This window comes from Oryzias latipes, chromosome 12, assembly GCF_002234675.1.
Source record: "Oryzias latipes chromosome 12, ASM223467v1".
Taxonomy (NCBI): Eukaryota; Metazoa; Chordata; class Actinopteri; order Beloniformes; family Adrianichthyidae; genus Oryzias; species Oryzias latipes.
The window spans coordinates 3891999-3912460 of NC_019870.2; the positions used below are offsets into that span (position 1 = coordinate 3891999).

The 20462-nt window shown below is 41.6% G+C and overlaps 1 protein-coding gene across 5 annotated transcripts; it reads left to right on the top strand.

The window, feature by feature from the left end:
* The first annotated feature begins 1313 nt into the window (after nucleotides 1-1313).
* On the top strand, nucleotides 1314-9926 carry c12h2orf42 (chromosome 12 C2orf42 homolog). Of its 5 annotated transcripts, XM_023960988.1 has the most exons (10): nucleotides 1316-1453; nucleotides 1729-2832; nucleotides 3748-3864; nucleotides 3939-4031; nucleotides 4358-4462; nucleotides 5716-5823; nucleotides 6741-6841; nucleotides 6953-7115; nucleotides 7184-7401; nucleotides 8625-9926. In XM_023960988.1, exons 2-9 carry the CDS (start codon nucleotides 1755-1757, stop codon nucleotides 7378-7380), a joined length of 1962 nt encoding a protein of 653 aa, XP_023816756.1. In that variant the 5' UTR covers nucleotides 1316-1453; nucleotides 1729-1754; the 3' UTR covers nucleotides 7381-7401; nucleotides 8625-9926. The 5 variants fall into 5 exon arrangements, with proteins under 5 accessions (XP_023816759.1, XP_023816757.1, XP_023816758.1 ...); XM_023960991.1 differs by lacking the exon at nucleotides 6741-6841 and having other exon boundaries at nucleotides 1314-1453; nucleotides 7031-7115; XM_023960989.1 differs by having other exon boundaries at nucleotides 1315-1453; nucleotides 7031-7115; nucleotides 7184-8719.
* Nucleotides 9927-20462: the final 10536 nt, after the last annotated feature.

Sequence of the window (20462 nt, forward strand, 5' to 3'; positions counted from 1 at the left end):
TGCCATTTTTATCAGAGTGGGTCTTGAACATATTTCAATTTTTAGACCCAACTTGCAGTACTTTGAGTTTAACACTAAAAGATCATCACTACCTCGAAAAAAAGAGAGCTTTTGTGGTAAATTTCTAACAAAGGATAACCGATTCAAATAGTAAATACTTATTTTTGGTGAAAAAAAAGTTGGCATCAGCAAAAAAGTTGAATGTTGTATTTTTATCAACACTAAAAATTCAAAATTTTGAATGTAATTTTAGCTTTTTTTGCCAAGTTACTTTTTATATTTTATGCCATAAAATATTTGACTCTTTTTTAATGATACTTTAATAAGAATGTTTTAAAAGGAAACAACTTTAAATTTGGTAATCATTTTTAAATTCTCTACTATGGACAAATTGCTTTACTGTTTTCAAAATTCAAAGATTTTTATTGTCATTGTAAATTTCTACAACAAAACGGAGCAGTAGACAAAAAATAATAAAAACCAATGTAAAAAAAAAAACACCTCCTCACCTCTGATGTAGAGTGGGGGTTGAGTCGTTCTCCTGGTCCTCCTGAAGTCTATAATGACCTCCTTGGTTTTGGTGGGATTGAGGACCAGATCGTTGGCTGAACACCACTTCTCCAAGTGTTGGATCTCCTGCCTGTACTCCAGTTCTCGTTATTGTCAGCCATGAGGCCCACCACTGTAGTGTCACCTGCAAATTTCACTATGGTGTTGGAGGAGTGGATGGGAGCACAGTCCTGAGTGAAGAGTGTGAAGAGGATTTAGCAAAACAGCCCTGCCTGTGCTCAGGATTATGGTGTCTGATGTCAGGCTCCCCATCCTGACATTCTGAGGCCTGTTGGTCAGAAGGTCCATAATCCATGAACAGAACGCGGATGAGAGTCCGAGATTGGAGAGTTTGTGGACCAGTTTATGGGGGATCACAGTGTTGAATACACTGCTGAAGTCCTCAAAGAGCGTCCTTTAGTGAATTATTGAAACATAAAAGAATTAAATGTAGGATCCTTATAAAAGAAAAGTTAAAAAATGACTACAAGTGTCAGAATAAACTCACTAAAATCAAAATTAGATGAAAAAAGTCTTACATTTCTGCAAAAAAGTTAAATTGTTCATTCTTTTTTTTTCATTAGTAAAAAAAAAAAAAATAATTAAATTTTAGAAATGTAATTTAATTAGTTATTTGGAACATTTTCACAGTCCAAAAGGGAATAAAAACGTTTTGACGGACAAAAAAAAGAAGAGGAAATTGCAAACTACAACCCCCGTCCTACAACGCGTCATGGGCATCAACGTTCCTGCCGCACGTGACTTCGCCCGTCCAATCAGGAGTTTCGTTACAGGCGCATTGCGGCTCTCTGGATGTAAGGAGGAATGGCGACGGTCGAAGCGTTTTTTGGAGGTCTGAGAGGCTGAATTCAACCAAACGGCGGCGGATTCTCGCAAGTTTCAGGTGTGGGTTCTGAAATTTACTCCTACATTTCACTTTTTTGTGTGTGTTTGTAGAATTTGAACTGTCGCGTCACACAAATGAAAAAAATATTTAAAATGTGTTAAGAGTCAGTGACACGGCAGCTTTTATTCAAGTTTTTTTTTTTTTTACTGGATTATAAAAAAGAAAAAAAGCGCGTCGTAGTGGTGCGTGTATGTTTTTCACCTCCTTCCTGTTGACTTTTCTCTCTCTCTCTTTCTCCCCCTTCTGACCTCCTCTTTCATCCTTTGTGTCAGGTGGGGTTCAGGTCTGGACGCCTGACATGATGATGGACGCTGAAGGAGGAGCACAGAGCTCCTGCATCACCTCCTCTGGGACTCCATCCACAAACACCAAAGTCAGTCTGGCAGCGAAGCAGCGGGACTCCAGGAAATCAGCCTCCAGCACCCCACCCTTCCTCTCCAACCTGGGGAAGGCCACCCTCCGGGGCATCCGCCGGTGCCCCCAGTGCGGCGTCTTCAATGGCACCCGGGGGATCAGCTGCAAGAACAAGGCCTGCGGCGTGGCCCTCCGGAGCGCCCCGGCGGCGGCGGCCAAGAGCAGCAGGAAGAGTGTGGTGGAGGTGGTGAGGCTGATCACGGACACCGAGGAGAAAGGGGGCAAGGGTCAGGAGGAAGGTGGAGTCCTGGGGGGGGCCTCGGGCGGAGCGGCAGAGGTGTTTTCTGTGTGTCACAGAGGAAGAGGAGGCGTGGCCACACAGTGGGGCTTTGTGGAGCTGGCGCCCACGGCTACGGCCATCGCCACGGGGGACGGGTCCACGCTGCTCACCCGCATCAACCTGGGCCGCTGCTTTCTGCCCTCCTGCAGGCAGGGTCAGAGGTCGGGCCAGCGCGAGGCGGCGGCGGCCAAGCCGTCGTCCGACAGCCTCTGCGTCCACATGCGGCAGGCCATCGAGTGCCAGAGCAGAGCCTCGCCGCTCACCGTGAAGAGCTCCGTCCTGGAAAGCTTGCAGGTGTCGGAGGAGCTGCGGGGGGAGCTGTGGAGGCTCGCCATCGACTCCCCAGGGCCCCTGGTGCAGCAGGTCTCCAAAGGCACGCTGGTGGTGAAGTGCCAAACGGACTCCCATCATCCCCTGGGGCTGCTGCACTTCAGCGTCGGCCCGCCGTGCCCGCCGGAGACCTCCAAAGGCGACAGGAGCGTCTTTCACTGTGCGTGTCAGGTCAGCACCAGGAGGAGCAGACCAGGAGCAGACGGAGCGGGGAGAGGGCCCGGCTGTCAGGCCCCCGCCAGCTTCACCCCCCCACAGCCGTGCCTGCACTACTACGCCTGTGTGTGCGCCCTCGCCAGCAGCGAGAAGCTGGACTCCCAGTTTGCCGCCTTCCTCAGCTCCTCCTCCTGTGGTACAGCGACCCGCCCGGCTGTGTTAAAGTCCCGATCCGATCCCCGTTTGATCGGTTTTCCGGTGGTTCTGATTCTAGGCTAAATCAAAAACCCATGTCGTTTTCTGGGACGTAGTCACTGCAGAGCAGCAGGAGTTGTGGGCAGGACTTTTGTTGTGTGGAGCAACTCCACCCCCTCTTCCCTCCCCCATTACTGAGAGCTTGAAACAGGAAGCCCAGGAAGTCTTTGCTACGTCATTTTCAAACGCCGTTTTTCATAATTTGAATAAATAAATACTGAGAAATGTTAAATTTGAGTTTAGTTTTCCAAATTTTAATTAGGAAAATGTCTCAGAAAGATGTTAAATAGACAATTTTCATGGGAGTGGGTCTTTAATGAGCTCATCGAACTACTAAATACAACAAATAAAAGCATTTTTTTAGAAAATATAAAAAAATTAACTCAACTTTATTAAAAAAAACACCTTTTTGATTTAATTATTTATAAATCTTTTATATGTGTAAGTAAGAAATAAAGTAAACAATATTATTTTATTTGCTAAAATAAACATTTTAATCTAACAAAAGCATAAAGTTAAACTATGTTAAATTAAAAACAAGTGATAGGAATATTTCTACATTTGTATTAGTATGAAAATGTCAAATTGGAAAAATAAAAAAATGAAATTATTCTAAAAAATGTATTAAAACACTTTTGTCTTTAAGAAATTGTGACTCCAATTATAATTTTTTGTCAAAAAATAAGCACTGATTTTAATAATTGAACCATCCTGTATGAATAATAAGACACATAAATAAATCAAAACATTTATGAACAAAATACTAAAATATGAAAGTAGCAAATGCTAAACACTTGCTGTTGCATTGGCGTTTCCTTTGCTAAAGTGCGTCTCCTCTTTGTTCTCCTCCTCTCAGGTGTTCCTCCTCCATCCTCCATCCCTGTAAACCCGGACGAGAAAGCTGTGCCGCAGCCGGACAGCCGCCCCCCCCTCCCTAAAGCCATGAGGATCTGTGGGGACAAGTCGTCCTCCGGTGGGTGTGCGCGGCGCCTCGCCAAGCACCTCCTTCCCTCCTGCTCAACTTGTGTTTGCACCTCCTTGCTTCAGGCAGAGCTCCACCTGCAGCGTGGAAGGAGGGGGCGTCGGCCTCCGGGCCGAGGAAGGCCGCTGGGAGGAAAGCCGTCGGCGTCAAGGCTGCAGGTGTCGTTATTGCTGTTAAATTCTGCTAAAGGAATCCTGACGTTCTCCTGATCTCTGATAAATAATCATTAGCTCACAAACGACTCCTGATTTTATTTGGATTTTATCCAGAATTTGGGAAAATGATCACATCTGAAAGAAAAGGGTGAAACTTTTATTTTGAAAAATTCTTACAACAGAATACATAAAAAGCTGCTTTTTCTCTATAAAAAGTAACATATTTATGATTTCCTTAGGTCAGTTCTGAGTAAAGTTTAATTAGAATAGATGTGAAAGTCTTCCTCTAAGGCCACTGAAGCCTGACCTGCTGACCCGTGTTTCCTCAGGGAGCCCTCAGGCTGTGGATGAGCGCACGCTGACCATGAGCTTCCAGCAGTGGCTGGCCGGCGTGACGGAGCGGATCCACCAGACCATGCACTACCAGTTTGACGGTAAAGCCAGGACGTATCAGAAAAGTACTTCTCTTGGTGTTATGGGTTTTTTATGGAGGGTTTAGTTCTTTTCTTTTGCCCCCTCTAATAATTGACTTAGTTAATTATTCATGTGGCCACAAGAGGGCAGCACAAAGAGGCAGGTGACACGTCTTTGCCGTCTCTTTCTCACATTTGGTCGACCTAAACATTACTAATAACATATCAAGTTATCTATGCAAGAATGTTTTCGCAATTATTCTTAACCCCCCCCCCCCCCACATACACACACACAAACACACAAACACACGTACAAACAACAAAAAAGGTGACATGACAGCAGGAGAAACCGTCAACAAAGTGAACGGGGCCAAAATCTCTTATGGGACTCAAAAATAAATATTTCAAAAGCCAGTAACGAAACTAAAACACGGCAGGGATATTGAAAGGAAGTTTTGAGATTATTATGGGATGGCCACAGGATCTACGGCTTGGCAGGCGTTTGCAAAGTGGGTAATTTAGCAATTTTTACTTCTTCCCTGAATAAGAGAACAGTTTGAGCGATCTTCACAAAATTTCAAACACATGCCGCCAGGTCAAGTCTACAACCACAGCCGAAGTTTCGTTGACCTTCGACCTCAGGAAGAGACCATCATCTTGAATTAAAAAGAGAAAAAGTAAATCCCCCTTCGTACCTTCTACAAATTAAAACTCCTAGGGATTTTGATCTGTCACCTTCTCCTAACTCCTCCAGCATTATTGGGAAGTGACTTGCTGAAAAAGTGTGGGATTTAAAGTTTGTAGATTTTGTCATTTTGGCGAGCTCGCAAACTGTCGTTCCCCCTGTTGCTCGGACTTTTTTAACCTCAATAATGTAACAAATGAATGGTTGGCTCAAGCCTAACGAAACAGTTTGATATGCGACATGACCATATTTGGAATGTGAGCGTGGCTATTAAAAAAAAAAAAAACATCCGTTGCCAAGGAAATCCAGAAATGTACTTTTGCCAATTTTCCCAAAAGTGACAAAGACCTGTCCATCACCCCCCGGCGACCAAAAAATAAAATGGTTGCTATGGAGAAAAAAACAACAGAAAAGCTTCCATTTTGGAGAAAAAAGTGTTATTTGTTTTGGTTTTTTATTTGTCGTGTTCACCTCTGACCTGGCTGGCAGGGGCAGAAGGGGGGAGTGAGGGGCTTTTTTCTGGCTTGTAGCTTTAATTCTTGAGTTTTCTGTATTTGAACCTCAAATAAAACCATTCTTTTTCCCGCAGGAAAAGCGGAGCCTTTGGTTTATCACATCCCTCAGGAGTTCTTCAACGCTCTGCAGCAGCGACTGTCGCTGGGATCCAAGAAACGGAGGCTGCCAAACTTCACAACAGGTTCAGCTGTTATTATTCTAAAACACTGCCTTTCATAGGAAGTACGGAGGAAATTAGTGGCTTGATCCAAACTGCAGATCAACACAGCAGCAAACTCAAATGAAGTCTCCGTTTCTCTTTCAAAACATATTTCACCTTTAAAAACAAACAAACAGATCATCTAGTCTAGTCTCAAAACAACATCGTCCGTTTCCACTACATGTTGGACTTCAACAGCGATGTCCTTTGTAAGCAGTTCTGTTCATAATCGACATGAAGTGAATTTGTAGGTGCATTCAGGATCCGGAGGGAGTCCGGTCTGGTCCGGTCCAGTTTAGGGATTGGAGGGTTTCATCTCTGTTCTATGCAGATGATGTTGTCCTGATAGTTTCATCAAACCAGGACCTTCAGCGTTTGGTGTGGAGAGGTTGTCCTCTCTGGTTGGGAGCAGAGCTCCTGCCCCTATTGGAGGAGTTTGAGTACCTTGTTCACGAGTAGTTGCTCTGAACTGACTGGTCCATCTATGTTTTCTTGCCCTCCTCTCCTCTGCGGTCTGGAGCTTTGGGTCTTGATTGACAGAATGTGGTCGCAGAGGAGTTTCCTCTGCAGGGGTGCTTTATGCCCATAAGGAAGCTTGGAGTTGGCTCCATCATCTCTGTCAGATGGAGAGGTTTTCTGAGAGAAGACCTTGGATGTGCTGAAGGGACTGTGTCCCACAGCTGACCTGGGAGCGTCCCGACCGAACCGTCTGGAACTTTTGCGGAGACATTTCAGATTTCACATCAGTGAAAAAAAGCCTTTAGTGATTCTGCTTGAATTCCCTTTTTTTAAAATATCCTAAGATGTTTACTTTTTTACTCTTTAAGTAGAGCGTCAAAGGGTGGGGGGACGACCAACCCAAACTCTGACTGTTTCTCTTGTGGGTTTGTGGATTTCAGCCGTTGTGAGAACCGATGGTGCTCCTGTGGGCTCCTTCTCCAAATACACGTGGCACATCACAAATCTGCTGCAGGTCAAGCGCATCTTTGACACTCCAGAGGTGAAAACTCATTTGTGCTGGAGGATAGCATGTGAGGGGTCTCTGTTATTTAGCGTTTGCCTCCCTAACTGACAGGACTGAACGCCCCCCCCCCCCCCTCCTGTCCTTCAGCTGCCGTTGGAGACCACTCAGAGTTTCGTTAAGAACGCCGACGGCTCATTCTCGCCTTTTCGATGCCCCTACACGCAGCCCAAGCAGGAGTCGGCCCACACATACAGAGCAGACGGGCCTCAGCCCATCCGGCCGGTGGAGCTGCGCACCTTCCTCAGAGTGGGTGAGTGTCTCCTCCTCTTCCCGTCGGAGCCGAGCACTCGTCCAGGCTCACGCCGTCGTCTCCGCCAGGGCCGGCCGAGCAGAAAGAGGCCCGTCCGTTTGTGATCGAGTGGATCCCGGACGTCCTGCCACGCTGCCAGATGGGGGAGCTGAGGATCCAATTCGAGTTCGGCCACCAGCAGAGCGGCCAGCCGGATCACAGCGACAGAAAGGCGACGGCGGAGAAGGGAGGCGGCAGGCCTGACTGCAGCCAAGCTAACGGCTAAAAGGCCGTTGAGATCCCGCAGGTAGTCCTGACACAAGGTCCTTTTAGATTTACGAGAAGAGTTTTTCTCCTTCTGGCCTCGCATTTATTCCTGGATTCTACGACATCAACACTAAACATAAACTTATAGGTCAAACGAGACGTGAGACTAAACTGAAATGTTCCCAAAGACACCGATAGAAGCATAGACATTTTTTTTGGGTGGTTGTGTCTCTCCGGGTTGAAGCAGTTCTAACTTACTTCAATGCAAAAGACAAAGCAAGCTTTCTTTGTGGAGCACTTTTCCCACGAATGTAGCTCAAAATGCTTCACATATAAACATTTTCCAGTTTTAGAAGCCAAACGAAAAAAAAAAAGTAAATGATAAAACACATGCAATACTACAGGCTTTTCCCAACCATTTGAACAAAGAAATACTCAGAAATTGTTTTCCCTCACCAAAAAAATGCCCCCAGAACATGTTAGAAAAACCAAAAACACAGTTTTCTTTAGTCAAACAAAAACCAAACATTTATAGTTTGGTCCCAAAAGTAATGGATTCAATAATTGAGAGCCTCATTCTCCTCTTTCATGCTTTGAATTTCCATCAGACGGGCTGTTTTAAAAAAAAAAAAAAAAAGCTACGTTCGCTCCGAATGTGAATCACGTTCCGGGGACTTTAAGTCTGGATGTACAGGCCCCATGACGGTCCTGTGGCGCCATGACGGTCTTGCGGCGCCATGACGGTCATGCGGCGCGTGGCATCGCACCAACGGGTTCCGCAACGGGGAGCACAACAAATCCTGACACGTGTCGCAATTTCCCGCCACTCGGCACGTTTTTTTCCAGAGTTTAAATATTTGAATTGATGCAAATAATTGTGCAAATAACCAATGGAGAGCTCAGCTTTGGGAGCGTGTATGAAGTGTTCAGTTGGCGGAGTCCAAAACCAACACAGATTGTTGAGGTTTGTTCTCCGTCCAAACTTTTCTGATGTGTATCGAGACAATAATAAAAAGGTCCTCTGATTTTATTCCTATTTCACTTTTTCCCTCCTCAGTATCATCATTTTTTTAAATTTAGCGATAATTTCCTGAACTTTATTTATGATCTTTTTACTTTTAGTCTGTTCAATAGAAATAAAAGCCATTTCTACAATGTAAGAGAAATAGATGTTTGTCGCTGGTGATGCTCCTGTTCTGAGGATCAGCTGCTTCTCCATTCCGGTCCACTCTTCTCCTGACCCGGATCTCTGATTCCACCCAGTTCTGTCTGCCGTCGACGTCCTTCAGTACGATGGTTCCCAGCTTCCTGTGTCGCCTCCACCTTTAACAATAAACGTTACACTTCTGTGGCTTTCACCTTTCTTCTCATGCTTCTTCCTTTTTCTTCTCAATGCAACTGGAGCAACGCTTGGACTCCTCATTCCGGGGTGAGCAGGAGCAGATGCTACAATCTTAGCAACATCTTCAGCTAACTGCTACAATGTTAGCTATGACGTCGGTTAAATGCCATCTGTTCTACATCGACCATGAATCCTCTGTCTTCTCATGACCAAACAGTTGATGGTTTATTGAAAGAAATACAGTTGCGTGTAATTTTACGGAATGCATTGTGGTCTTTATTTGTAAATCTAGTGTATACGCATATATGGTTGTCAACCTCTTGGAGCCCCGGTCCATTTTCTTCAATAGAAAGGGAGGAAAATATTTGTTGAAGGACACCGTGACACAAGAAAAGGTTGGATAAGTGCACCAGCGCATGTTTGGCATGCTGTGCTTACAGGCCTGGTGAATGTTAACAGAATCATTTCCCACTTGGTGTTGGAAGACAATGATATGATTTGAATTGAAGCGAATTAGTTAGCATTTTAAACGCATTTGACTTGAAACCCATCAGTAGTTCAGAATCGTATCAATGTTGGCCTTTCACAAATTCTCATTTTTGGCTCCAATCGGTCACAATTCCGGGTCGTAGATCTCCAACGCCTCACGCTAAATGCAGAACAGTTTGAGTCCCTTGTGTCGATTGGGATTATTTATTTACAGTGAAGTTTTAGGAACTAAAAAAACAACATTTGGAGACATTTTAAAGACTCCCTTATGACCGACGTTTGGAACACAGTGACTACAACCCAAGATGTTTATCTCAATTGACACAAGAAGTACTTAATATTGATTCTATGTTGCAAACAATGCGTGTCATATCGGCACAAAAAACATCTTTGAATTCTTACTTTTTCCTGTTGCAATAACCTGTACCCGATTAAAAACTACAAGCTAGAATATTGGAATCAGCAACGATGCTTGGTAGGAAGCATCAAACTCTCACCGACTCATTTCTCCAACCACGGCTTCGGAGCTTGTGTTGTGGAAATTGTCACGACTGTCTGTAGGAGCGACACAACTGGTTACAGCCCCCTGAGGGCTGATTCATTCATTTGTAGCCGTTAGGAAGATCTGAAAGCACTTTGGAGTTTTGTTTGTGAGTCTGTGTGTTGACTTCTACTGACAATATTGTTTAATCACATGATCTGTTCATAAAGTCATCCCCACTCAGTTTAAACATCAATGATTCATTTAATGCCCAGAAAAACTCTCAAATCTGTTAATATATTTGCACTTTGAGCCACTCTAATCCCAGTTGCACTGATCACATGAAGAAAATGCCATGTCTACCACTAGATGTCACTAAAAACCAACAAATCAGCACTTCACACATTTGATGAAAGGGTTTAGTTCAGGATTTCATTTTCAACATGGTTCCACAAAGCTCAACCATCATTTCTTCTTCTGCATTGCAAAGATTTATTAGCTAACATGTACTATGAAAAGTGTATAATACAACGACTGCTGCATTTAATCAGCTAATTGTTCTTCATAATTATAAACAAACAGAAAGAATTGGGCCTATTTATGTCAAGTTATGTCTCATTTTCTACATTTAAACTAGTAATGTTTGCAGGTCAAATTGATTGGACAAACATGTTTTATTTCTATCTATGGGACTTTTGAACAACCTGAAAGTTTGCAACAATTAACATTTATTGTTCAATGTTTTTTTTTCTGTACTGCAAATGCACCAAATCCTTTTTCTTCATTAGCATTAAAAAAGAGTGTCTCCAGCTTTTAACGCAGCTCATGCACAGGATCATATTTGCCGGCTAGTTTTGAATATATATATATTTACTGTATATTTTTCCCCCTACTTTTTTATTTTTTGGCTGCCGGTAATTGCTTCTACACAAAATGAACAGGAAACAAAATTGTCAAAATTGTCAAACTTTAAAAGCCCAAAAGAAAGTACCGTATTTTCCGGACTATAATTCGCCCTTTTTTCATAGTTTGCCAAGGGGTGCGACTTATACTCCGCAGCGACTTATATTAGAACTAAATTGAAATAAATACATTGGTAACCCTCCTGTTATGTTCATTTGTGAGGAACATATGTTCTTATGAACTTATGTTCCTGGGTCAATTTGATGTATGAGGTATGTTAAGTGTTAAGAGGATGTTAAGTGACTCAGAGAACCAGCAAACTTTTTTTTACAGTAAGATCTTGAAGGCTAACAACATAATATTCTATTTTCCAATGATTTCATAGATTCTGAAATGCAATAAAAATGACAACTGTTTCTACAAATACAGGATGAAAACAGAGTATTAGTTGGCCAATGATGCTTCATGAAAGGAATAAATAAATAAGTATGAGAAAGAATTACTGTGAAATTATGAGATAAACAGTCTGCTATGATTGTGTCATATGAGGATGTGCAAGTTCTTGGTCTCAGATTTTGTCAAATGAATTTCCCGTCAAAATGCGACTTATAGTCCAGTGCGACTTATCTGTGTTTTTTTCTACTTTATAATGCATTTTTGGGCTGGTGCGACTTATACTCCGGAGCGACTTATAGTCCGGAAAATACGGTAGTTTTTGTGTTCTCCAGGGTGAAAAGCTTTTTTTGTTATTTTGCTTTTTCAACATTTATAGATGTTTATATTCACCAGCAGGTGGAAGCAAACGCTCTCTTTTCACAAACTGGAGCTTCAGGAAACCTAAAAAGTGACATTCTGCAAAGTGACTAACATTTTTGATACATAAAAGATATACTTTTAGATATAAATTATTTTAAACTCCCTTATTTTAGTTGGAACCAGACAAAAGGGTCTCGGTCGACAGGTCCACAGACTTAGAAAAATATAAGTTGATGGTAAAGTTTGACATCCATAGTTAAGGAGGGGGGGACTTATTTAGGAAACAACTGCAAAAAGTAGTCAAGAAGAGATAGTGTCATGTTAATTCAGTTGATCCTTTTTAACAATTGTGACGGGAAAAAAACAAGATTTATTGATTTGTAATTGAAAGTAATAATATTCTTTTTGACAGAGCAAACTTAAACGTTTTTTATTGGAATGAACTCAAGCGGCAATACATTGAAATATAGGATTTGTTATTTTCTGGAAAATACTTGCTAATCAGTTAACAGGTTTGTGAGAGAAAGGTTTACAAAGTCAGAAGATAATGGAGGTAAAAATGTTCCTTCCACATTCAGAAAAATGGAAAATCTTTCAAATTAATGTATTAGATTGCACAAAAATGGTTTTATAAATACTAATATTAGTTGAAAATAACAAAGAAACATTTGTAGTCAAATAAAAATGTAAAAATTAGATTGGAAGTTTTGTGTTTTGATGTTTCCTGTCCTCTAGAGTTACGAATGCCCTTTAATGACACCATAGCTTTCCGACTCACTTTGCGTCTCACAAACAAACCGTTTGACAAACGACAAAAACAGTCTTCCAAAATGTCGTCCAAATGTTCCCGAATTAATTAAGATTACAAGTTAATACCATGAGAGCATGGCACCCAATCCACGTGCTGCTCAGAATAGCACTTATCGATATCTGGGATGTAGGCGTGGAAGAACGGTGCCAGGACGAAGTCTCGTCTTCCCGCGCAGGCCCCCAGGACATGAGTTCAAGTACAGCCTCTGCCTGCACACGAGGCCCAGCTGCCAGACAGCTCCGAGCCCCGCATTTATCTGTTTATGTAGCCTGTCAGTCACAGTGATGGAGGACGAATCAATCCTCTCTCGGAAGGATTGGAAAGCGCGCTGTGCCAAAGAGACATCCTCCATCCCTGAAACCCACAGAGCTGGCCTGAGAGGAGGGGGAGAGAGCAAGCCAGAAAAGTTCAATGCAGAAATTAAACCAACACACACACAGACCAAATTAATTTAGGCCATGAAAAGGGTATAATTACTCAGAAATTACCAGTATTAAAATAAAAAACACGTACTTTTTGAAACATTAATCAATTTGGAGAAACAAGCTACTGATTCCGTTTTGTTCCATCCATGGTGGGGTATACCCTGAACCGGTTGCTAGTCCATCCCAGGGTCACGCAACCACACGTTCACCCCTAGGGTTCATTTAGAATCACCAATGAACTTATAGAGCATGTTTTTGGGCTGTGGAAGGAAACCGGAGAGAACATGCAAACTCCACACTCACAAAGGACCCAGCCGGGATTCAAACAAAGGCCTTTCGCTGTGAGGCAAGAGTGCTAACCACTACACCACTGTGCACCCTATTTTACAGATTATTAATTCTACACATAAAAATGTTTAAGGTGATTTTAAACAAGTTGTTGGATTACCAACAGGTTTTTTGAGATCTTTTATATCCATCCAACCTTGTTCCAAACCTAAAGAATCCCTTGTGGGGTTGCTGGAGCCTATCCAAGGTACTATTTGGCAAAGGCTAGGGGTTCACCCTGGGCAGGTTTTCAGTGTGATGCAGAGCCAGATCTTTTGTTAATAAATGGTTTTAACATAAGCTCTCTGACCAAGTGAAGCCGTTGAATGATTGTATAAAGAAATTCAGCACCAGCATGGACGTGCAAAGGTTACTAAGACATTCCTGCAGCTTTGAGACTCCAGAGACCCCACAGTGTGAGCCACTATCCTTAGACTGGAAACAAAGTGGAGAACCGAAAAGTAAATAAATCCAAGAACACTACCAGAACTCATTGGGGAGGTAAAGAATAAAAGCAGAACAATATGGAAAGAAATGCAGGCCTGGATTTTGTCAAGGTTCATGCTTCAGCTGCCGCTTCTGGACAAAAATGGACCTGTGGGAGACTTGAAGGAGAAATTTTTGATAAGAACATCTGGATTATCTCCCAACTTCTGGACATTACAGGCCAATTCTCACTCTGGTTGCTTGTTGCACCGACTTTAGGGCTGTTATCATGCGACTCAAACTTCCATGTGGATGCAGTAACTTCATACTTGACCTCCAAATCTGTGTAAAAGGAGTAACTTTTGGGAAATCACAAATTGGTGGTATTTTAGTGAATCCATCATCTTCACTGCCCCAACTGCACCCCCACACATTCAACAATAGGAAGTGAGAAGCAGAGCTGCCAACAAGTGTCCTACCTGCCAACACAAGGAGGTGAAAACAGGCACACTGAACCAGTCAACACACCCGCAAGGACCAACAACAAACTGTCACACAACATTTCCTCAGCTTGGATAAAACTCCACTCACACACACAAAAAAAAAATCCTTTAGGAGAACCTCCTCAGTGACCTCTGAGCTCTGTCTTGTCAATCGTTGACTCAACCAACCAAATCCACCGTTGGTCTCCAGATGAGCTCTGTCTGTGGTTCTCTGCTTCTGACGTGCTGGACGCTCAGGGACCGAGAGCATTAAACCAGAATGATGGATGGAGACACGGAGCGAGCCGATGGTGTCCACAACCAACTGATTTGCATGACAAATGGACAAAAATACACAACTGTTGGAGCTTAGCTCCCTGCAACTACCTAACTGATGCATGCTGCACTATAAAAAAAGAAGCACAATTTTGCAATTCTCTAGAGACCATGTTTTGAAATTGGAGCTGAAAATGATTAGATCTCTTGATCAACAGTGAACTATTGTCCGTAAAGAAGTACTTGTACTACTGGTATTAGACTTTTGTTCTCTCCAATAGCTTTCATTTTACTTTGGCGATTTATTAAGGGTTGTTGGTGCTTTTTTCATGTTTTACCAAACCAAAACCAGTCTTCTAGTCAAATATAACTCCCAAAAATATATATATATATATATATAACTTCCAGTTTTTTTTTAAAACCTAGCATAAGCTGTTAAAGAAAATCAAGTTTTTCCATGAATAAAAATGTAAAAAATTAATTACTAATGTCTCAAACAGAAACACAAAATTCTGGACTTTAATTTTGAATGGATGTTGCTTTATAGATTTTCTAATTCAAACGAGAGGAGCGGTAGTTTAGATCAGGAAGTCTGGAGTGACAGAGACTAATGTTGTATGAGACCTGGGAGACAGTGGTGAGATGTTCTGTAGCTGAGAAAGAAAGGTGTTAAAGGTGGAGGTGAGACCAAGGATCACCTTTGAATTTTTTCTTCTTTGTTGTGGTGATGGACAGACTGACAGATGAGGTTAGACAGGAATCTCTTTTGATCTTGATGTTTGCAGATGACATTGTGACCTATAGTGAGAGAAGGTGGAGGAACATCTAGAGAGGTGGAGGTTTGCTTTGGAAGGGAGAGGAATGAATTTTCACCTGCAGCAAGAATGTCTGTGTGTGAATGAGCAGAGGTGATGGCGCTGAGGTTCCTTTTGGGATTGTCCAGAATGGTTAGAATCAGGAATGAATGCAATCAGAGAAAACGGCTCATTGTAGATGTTTTAGACACAAATGTAGGGAAGCAAATGGAGACGTTGAGAGGAAGACAATGAAGTTGGTATACGAAGAAGCAACCAGGAAAGAGGCCTTGAAGAATACCAGAGAGGAGGTTTATGGATCTAGAGGAGAACATGAGGATGGTTGGTATTAGGGCTGGGCGATAAAACAATGTGATAAAACTTTTTCTCGATAGAAGAATGAGTCTATTGCGATAGACTTTTATTTTGAACGGTCCGAAATGAACACCAGAGGGTTAGTCGCCGCATGGCGAGTACCGTAAATGTTTGCGTAAACGTAGTCATGTTTACTTGCTTTCCTGTTTGTGAATTTCTTTTATCTGCACGTGAGATAAACAAACCCAAGCAAGGCATATATATTGAAATATGCTTGATTCCTGCCTTCAGCAACAGATAATATGTGCCGAGGTCAGCAGTAGGCCTGTTTTTGACTTGTGGTCTCTGTTTTCTTTCTGTACTGGAGTGTTTATGGAGCCACGACACCTGCAATGCAGACTAGACAAAAACACATCAGTCTAATGATGTATTTTGTATGTTTTCATCTTCCCGTACTGAACAATAATAAAAGCCTTTTTGCCTTGAGAACAGAGAGAGCGGACAGCCACAAAGCCTAACAGGTCGTGCTTTTCCACCTTTCCCGTTTTGCAAAAGGTTTGAAAATTCATGCAGACTCTTGTGTGTCTTTTCGTTTCCCAAACTGCACATTTCATTTTTGGACGTCCTAAACCATCCGGATCTGCGAAGGCCGGACGAGACTGCAACAGAATCAAGGTTTTTTTAAATGGAGCTGATCAAAAGGTTTAGCATTCTGTTTTAGTTATGTTCTCTTTTCAAACGTAATGTTCTTTCAGTGCATCTGTTATTTGAAGTATGATAGGAAGTAAATATTGAAATCCAAACAACCTGCTGATGATTCCACATTTGTCTAATGAGTAGAGTGTTCAAATTTGACATATAGTTATTTGGTTCATATTGTTATCGCCCGGAAAGAAGAAAAGTGTATTGTGATGTTATAAACTCTAAATCGCCAAGCCCTAGTTGGTATGACTGAGAAGGATTTAGAGGAGAGGAGCAACAGACAGACAAAGACGTTTGTGAAATCAAGCTGTACAATAGTTTACCTTTAATTAGAAACAAAACTGTTTACCATGAGAGACGATGAATAGTTCCTTTTTTCTGAAACCAGCCTCCTCTGGTCCCTTGCTGCACTATTCCAACTTCACGGTTCAGGAACAGAAGGTGGAGACTAGTTAAGTCCTTCAAGATCATTAGGTTCTAATGTTCTTTCATCTTGATGAAGCTGCTCCTCTGCTCTGGCCTTTATCATTCAATGATTCTTGGATCCCCACCACTTCGCATGCAAACTTTTTGCTCCTGCCTAACTTCCTGCTGCTTCCTGTCAGTCGGGGCTGATCAGTCATCATGAGATCTGTCATTGCAGAGTCATTGCCTGAGGAAACACGAGCCAATTATGGCCATAAATAATAATGGGAAAACGCATCTGGCACGATGACTGATGGGCCTCTCTCACATCTCATTTACATGGCTATTGTGTGGCCATCAGCAGCTTTGCTCTAATGTAATGTTCAGAAAATTAGACTTTCATGAAATCGTGTGATTCAAAGGAGTAATGGCACCATGGTGGCACTAACATCCAAATGTAGACAGAAAACAGCCAGAGAGCAAAGACAAAAAAGGTCTTACTTGTTGCTTTTGCAGTACTTTCATGTACTGATCAGCTGTAACACAAAGGTAGATTGTTTGTGTCTTCGTGGTCAGGCAACTAACCAGCCACCTCCCTCATTCAGACACCTTTTTTCCTCTAAAGATCACGTCACACAGCCACTACATCTGTTTTGCGCATTGTCCTTGTATGAAATGTTGGTCTTTTGTGATCCATGCGTGATATATGTAACTCATAAGTGTTTCTTGTGTTCGTCATTCGTCGATGTGCGCAGATGTCCGTCAAGGGTCTCGGTCGACAGGTCCTAACCTGTATTCCGTTTTTAAAAGTTCAAAATTTTTGGTCGGTTAACAATTATGCATATTTTTACGTAGTTTATACGCAATTATTATGTAAATCCCACACAATTGTGTGTGATTTTAGCGAGATGCATCCACAAATTTTGGGTTTTCATTGAACATTCCACGTATGTCTAACAGACTTTTCACGCCTCTACCACCGATGTTTAACTTGTATATCACGTGTATATCACGTGTACGATGCACAAATCACTGATGAATTGCACATATACAGCTCAGTCATCACGCATGGTTTGGGTTCTACTAGATTTACGTGTTCTTTGCGTAGTTTATTCGTACACCTTTCATGTTTTTAATCTGTTGGTTGGTCTTTAGTTAAAGAAAGTCCTAATCAAACAATCTGGACCAAATTGCACAGAAAATATTTTTTAATATCCTGTAATTAATTGGATTTTAACTGTCATGGGAAACAGTTTTGATATTTTTCTTGCATTTTCTCTATAGCACCTTGACATGACCTTGGTTGTAAATTTGCATTTTATAAATAAACTGAACTGCATTTTATCTAGCGAACGTGAAACACAGCTAACATTTGCAGATATATGAAGTTGCTCTATATTGTGCAGTAATATCTTTTGGTTTGCTCATTTGTTTTTGTCCTAGCTGTGGACATCCTGATTTTGCTCTTTGTAACCTCTCCCTTCTTCTTCCATTAGCCCTTTTTCCTGCAGTTTGTGTCTCCTTACTCCTCTCTTAGATCTCACCTGACCCTGAAGACTCCCTTCAGCCCTCTCTGTCTCTGCTGCTTTGACTAATTGATGCCATCATCCTCTCTCCATCGATCAGGGTGCTCTTATTGTTTTGACATCTAGTTAATTCTCGGCTCATGATTTATCAAATTCTTATTACCGCCTGCTGAAAGCCTCATTTATTGTTCTGATGTATGGTAATGATAGTCCGAGCGAGCTTGGCTGCATTGCAACAAGCCCTCATTTTCTTTTTGTTTGCCATTTCCTTTTATCTTTACCTCTTCTGGAGTTATTCTATTGATGCTCTGTAAATAGTTGCATTCAGTTGGAGCTCTTTTGTGACTGAAGTCAGTGGTTTTTGTTTACAAACTGCTCATCTTATGCATTTTTCTACCACTTTTTTCCCCCAAGGTTATTTAAAAAAGTATTTCCTATAAAGGTTGATTGACCTGAAGGGAGAGTCTGTACAACTAAAGGTGATAAGAATGTTTGAGACAGAAGATAAGTCTGGGCAGCAAGAAAACATTGTTCTACATCCCATCGGTAAAAATGTATGAAACAACAAAATTCTGGGTGAACCAAATAAATGTTTGCACTTTTCTTTTTGACATTTTATCAAAATGTCGTCATCCTCAAATAACTGGTGCTAGCAGAAGCTTTCTTTCATTTAAACTAAGGCTTTTGTCTGTAGCGTGAAGTCTTACATTATTGTTGTGGTTCTCATGTCAGACGCTATGTTGCTTTTTTCAAAGTCATTTCCCTTTTGCAGGCTGACGTGCTGTTTTCTGTGGTGGAACAGTTTTTAAAAGTCAAAAATTGACTATTTCTTGTTGGTTTGCAGAATCTATCAGGAACTAGCTTAAACCCAGCTAAAATTCTTCTATGTTCCATTTGTCCGGGCTACAAGGCCAGTCACTACAATTAATGACAAAAATATCAACTTCGTGAGCATCTGACTTTGACTCTGTCTCCTTATTAGTAGCTCTGACTGACTCGATCATATTGCGGGGGAATTTGGGATGTCGGCAGAATACAAAAGTAGATACATTCTACACAATCATCCTTTCTTCTTTGACAGAAAATGAAAGAAAAAAAAATAAAGGCGGGGAATCCAATTTTAGCAGTGCTGTGACTTTGGACAGTAATCTGTACCGCGTCGAGTATGTCCGAGTATGTTTCAGCATAAAGAACAGTTTATGCTCCAGCACACTTAAGCAAACCATGCATTCGTCATGCAGAGTTGGGCCAGAGCGTGGTTCGGTGAACTGGGTTTTCGGTGAGACTGCTAAGTGTACCTGTGCATGATTTCACAATTGTTAAATATACGAGAAACTGTTGTCCATCAATGACTCCAACCAGTTCAGAATAAAACCCCTAAGTCAATGAAAATGCAAAGAATAGACTATAGAAAAAAACCCGACATCCATTTGGGAATCGTTTTGAAGAATGAAAACAAACAAAAGGAGTGAATAAAGTTACTTTCTGTATGCTGTTTCTAAAACTATAGTATTATTGCTCAGGTATAGATTGTTTATGGATTATCTGGTATAAGTTAGGTCATTCAGGTGATTCTGATCGTTTCCAAGAGAAAAACACAACTCAGACACGTCCTGTTTTTTTGCCTTGTAATTCACTATGGCCAGCTATCCAGAAGGACATGTCAGCTGAGGTTGTTTTTACTTCATTTTAGGACTTGGACGGTTTTCTTTAACCCTTTATTACCGGAGCTGTCACTGGTGGACTGGAAATAACACAGGCTCTCTTCGACCAATTTTGAAATCAATGTCATTCCACGGATTTTGAAGAGACCAAAAGCAGCATTTGCCTTAGTCACGACTGCCCTTACTGGTGGATATAAACTGTCTGCGGGTGAAAAATGGACACGCCTGTACATGATATGCAAATGGCCAGCACCAAATTTTAATATGGTAGATCACTCAGACCCCGTTGAGTAAAAATTGCCTTTTTTTTATGGTCATGCTGGGGGTCACCGGTTGTAGCGAAACACATGAAGGTTTTGTACAGATGTTTAATTTTTCCCATAAGAAATAAGGAAATTTAAAAAACAATGAGGTGTCGTTGTGTGGATATCGTACGACAATCTTACAGGCACTTACGCATCACGTCCACATCGCCTGCATGCAGCATTTTTCCGTGGTCTGTAAAGAGTTCACTAAGGACAAGAATGCTGGGTAAGGACATTATGCACTCTATAAAAAGAGTATTTGGGCTGTAGTTGGAAAGATGAACTTTTTTACATTGATCTAACTTAATTATTAAGTTTGGTGAAAAAAAAATCATTTTTTTAGTTCATTATACTTAACTTGTAGTTGTCTGACATCGTTTTTTTTACTTTCAATCAACTTAATTCAATTAAGTTGGTGTAACTTTGGTGTGAAGCTGCCAATGCATCATGACGTCATAAAGTAAGGCAGCGCAAGGAATTGTGGGATACCCTTTTCTGTGGGCAGATTTTGGTTTAAGTGTGAGTTTTTGTCTATGTGTTTTGTTGTCTAGCTGTTTTACTCTGTTTTAACAAGTAATTTAAACTATTATGTTTATTTCTTTCTGCACCATGAGTTAGAGTGTGGGAGAGGATGATGACCAAACCCCTTGAGCTGAAAGACATAGAATGTCC

What these genes read in the sequence shown, in the direction of transcription:
- c12h2orf42 (XM_023960988.1), top strand. Translation starts at nt 1,755, where the DNA reads ATGATGATGGACGCTGAAGGAGGAGCACAGAGCTCCTGCATCACCTCC. An exon ending in CCTCAGCTCCTCCTCCTGTG is followed by an intron (nt 2,833 to 3,747) that starts GTACAGCGACCC and finishes TCCTCCTCTCAG; the next exon opens with GTGTTCCTCCTCCATCCTCC. An exon ending in GCGCACCTTCCTCAGAGTGG is followed by an intron (nt 7,116 to 7,183) that starts GTGAGTGTCTCC and finishes CGTCTCCGCCAG; the next exon opens with GGCCGGCCGAGCAGAAAGAG.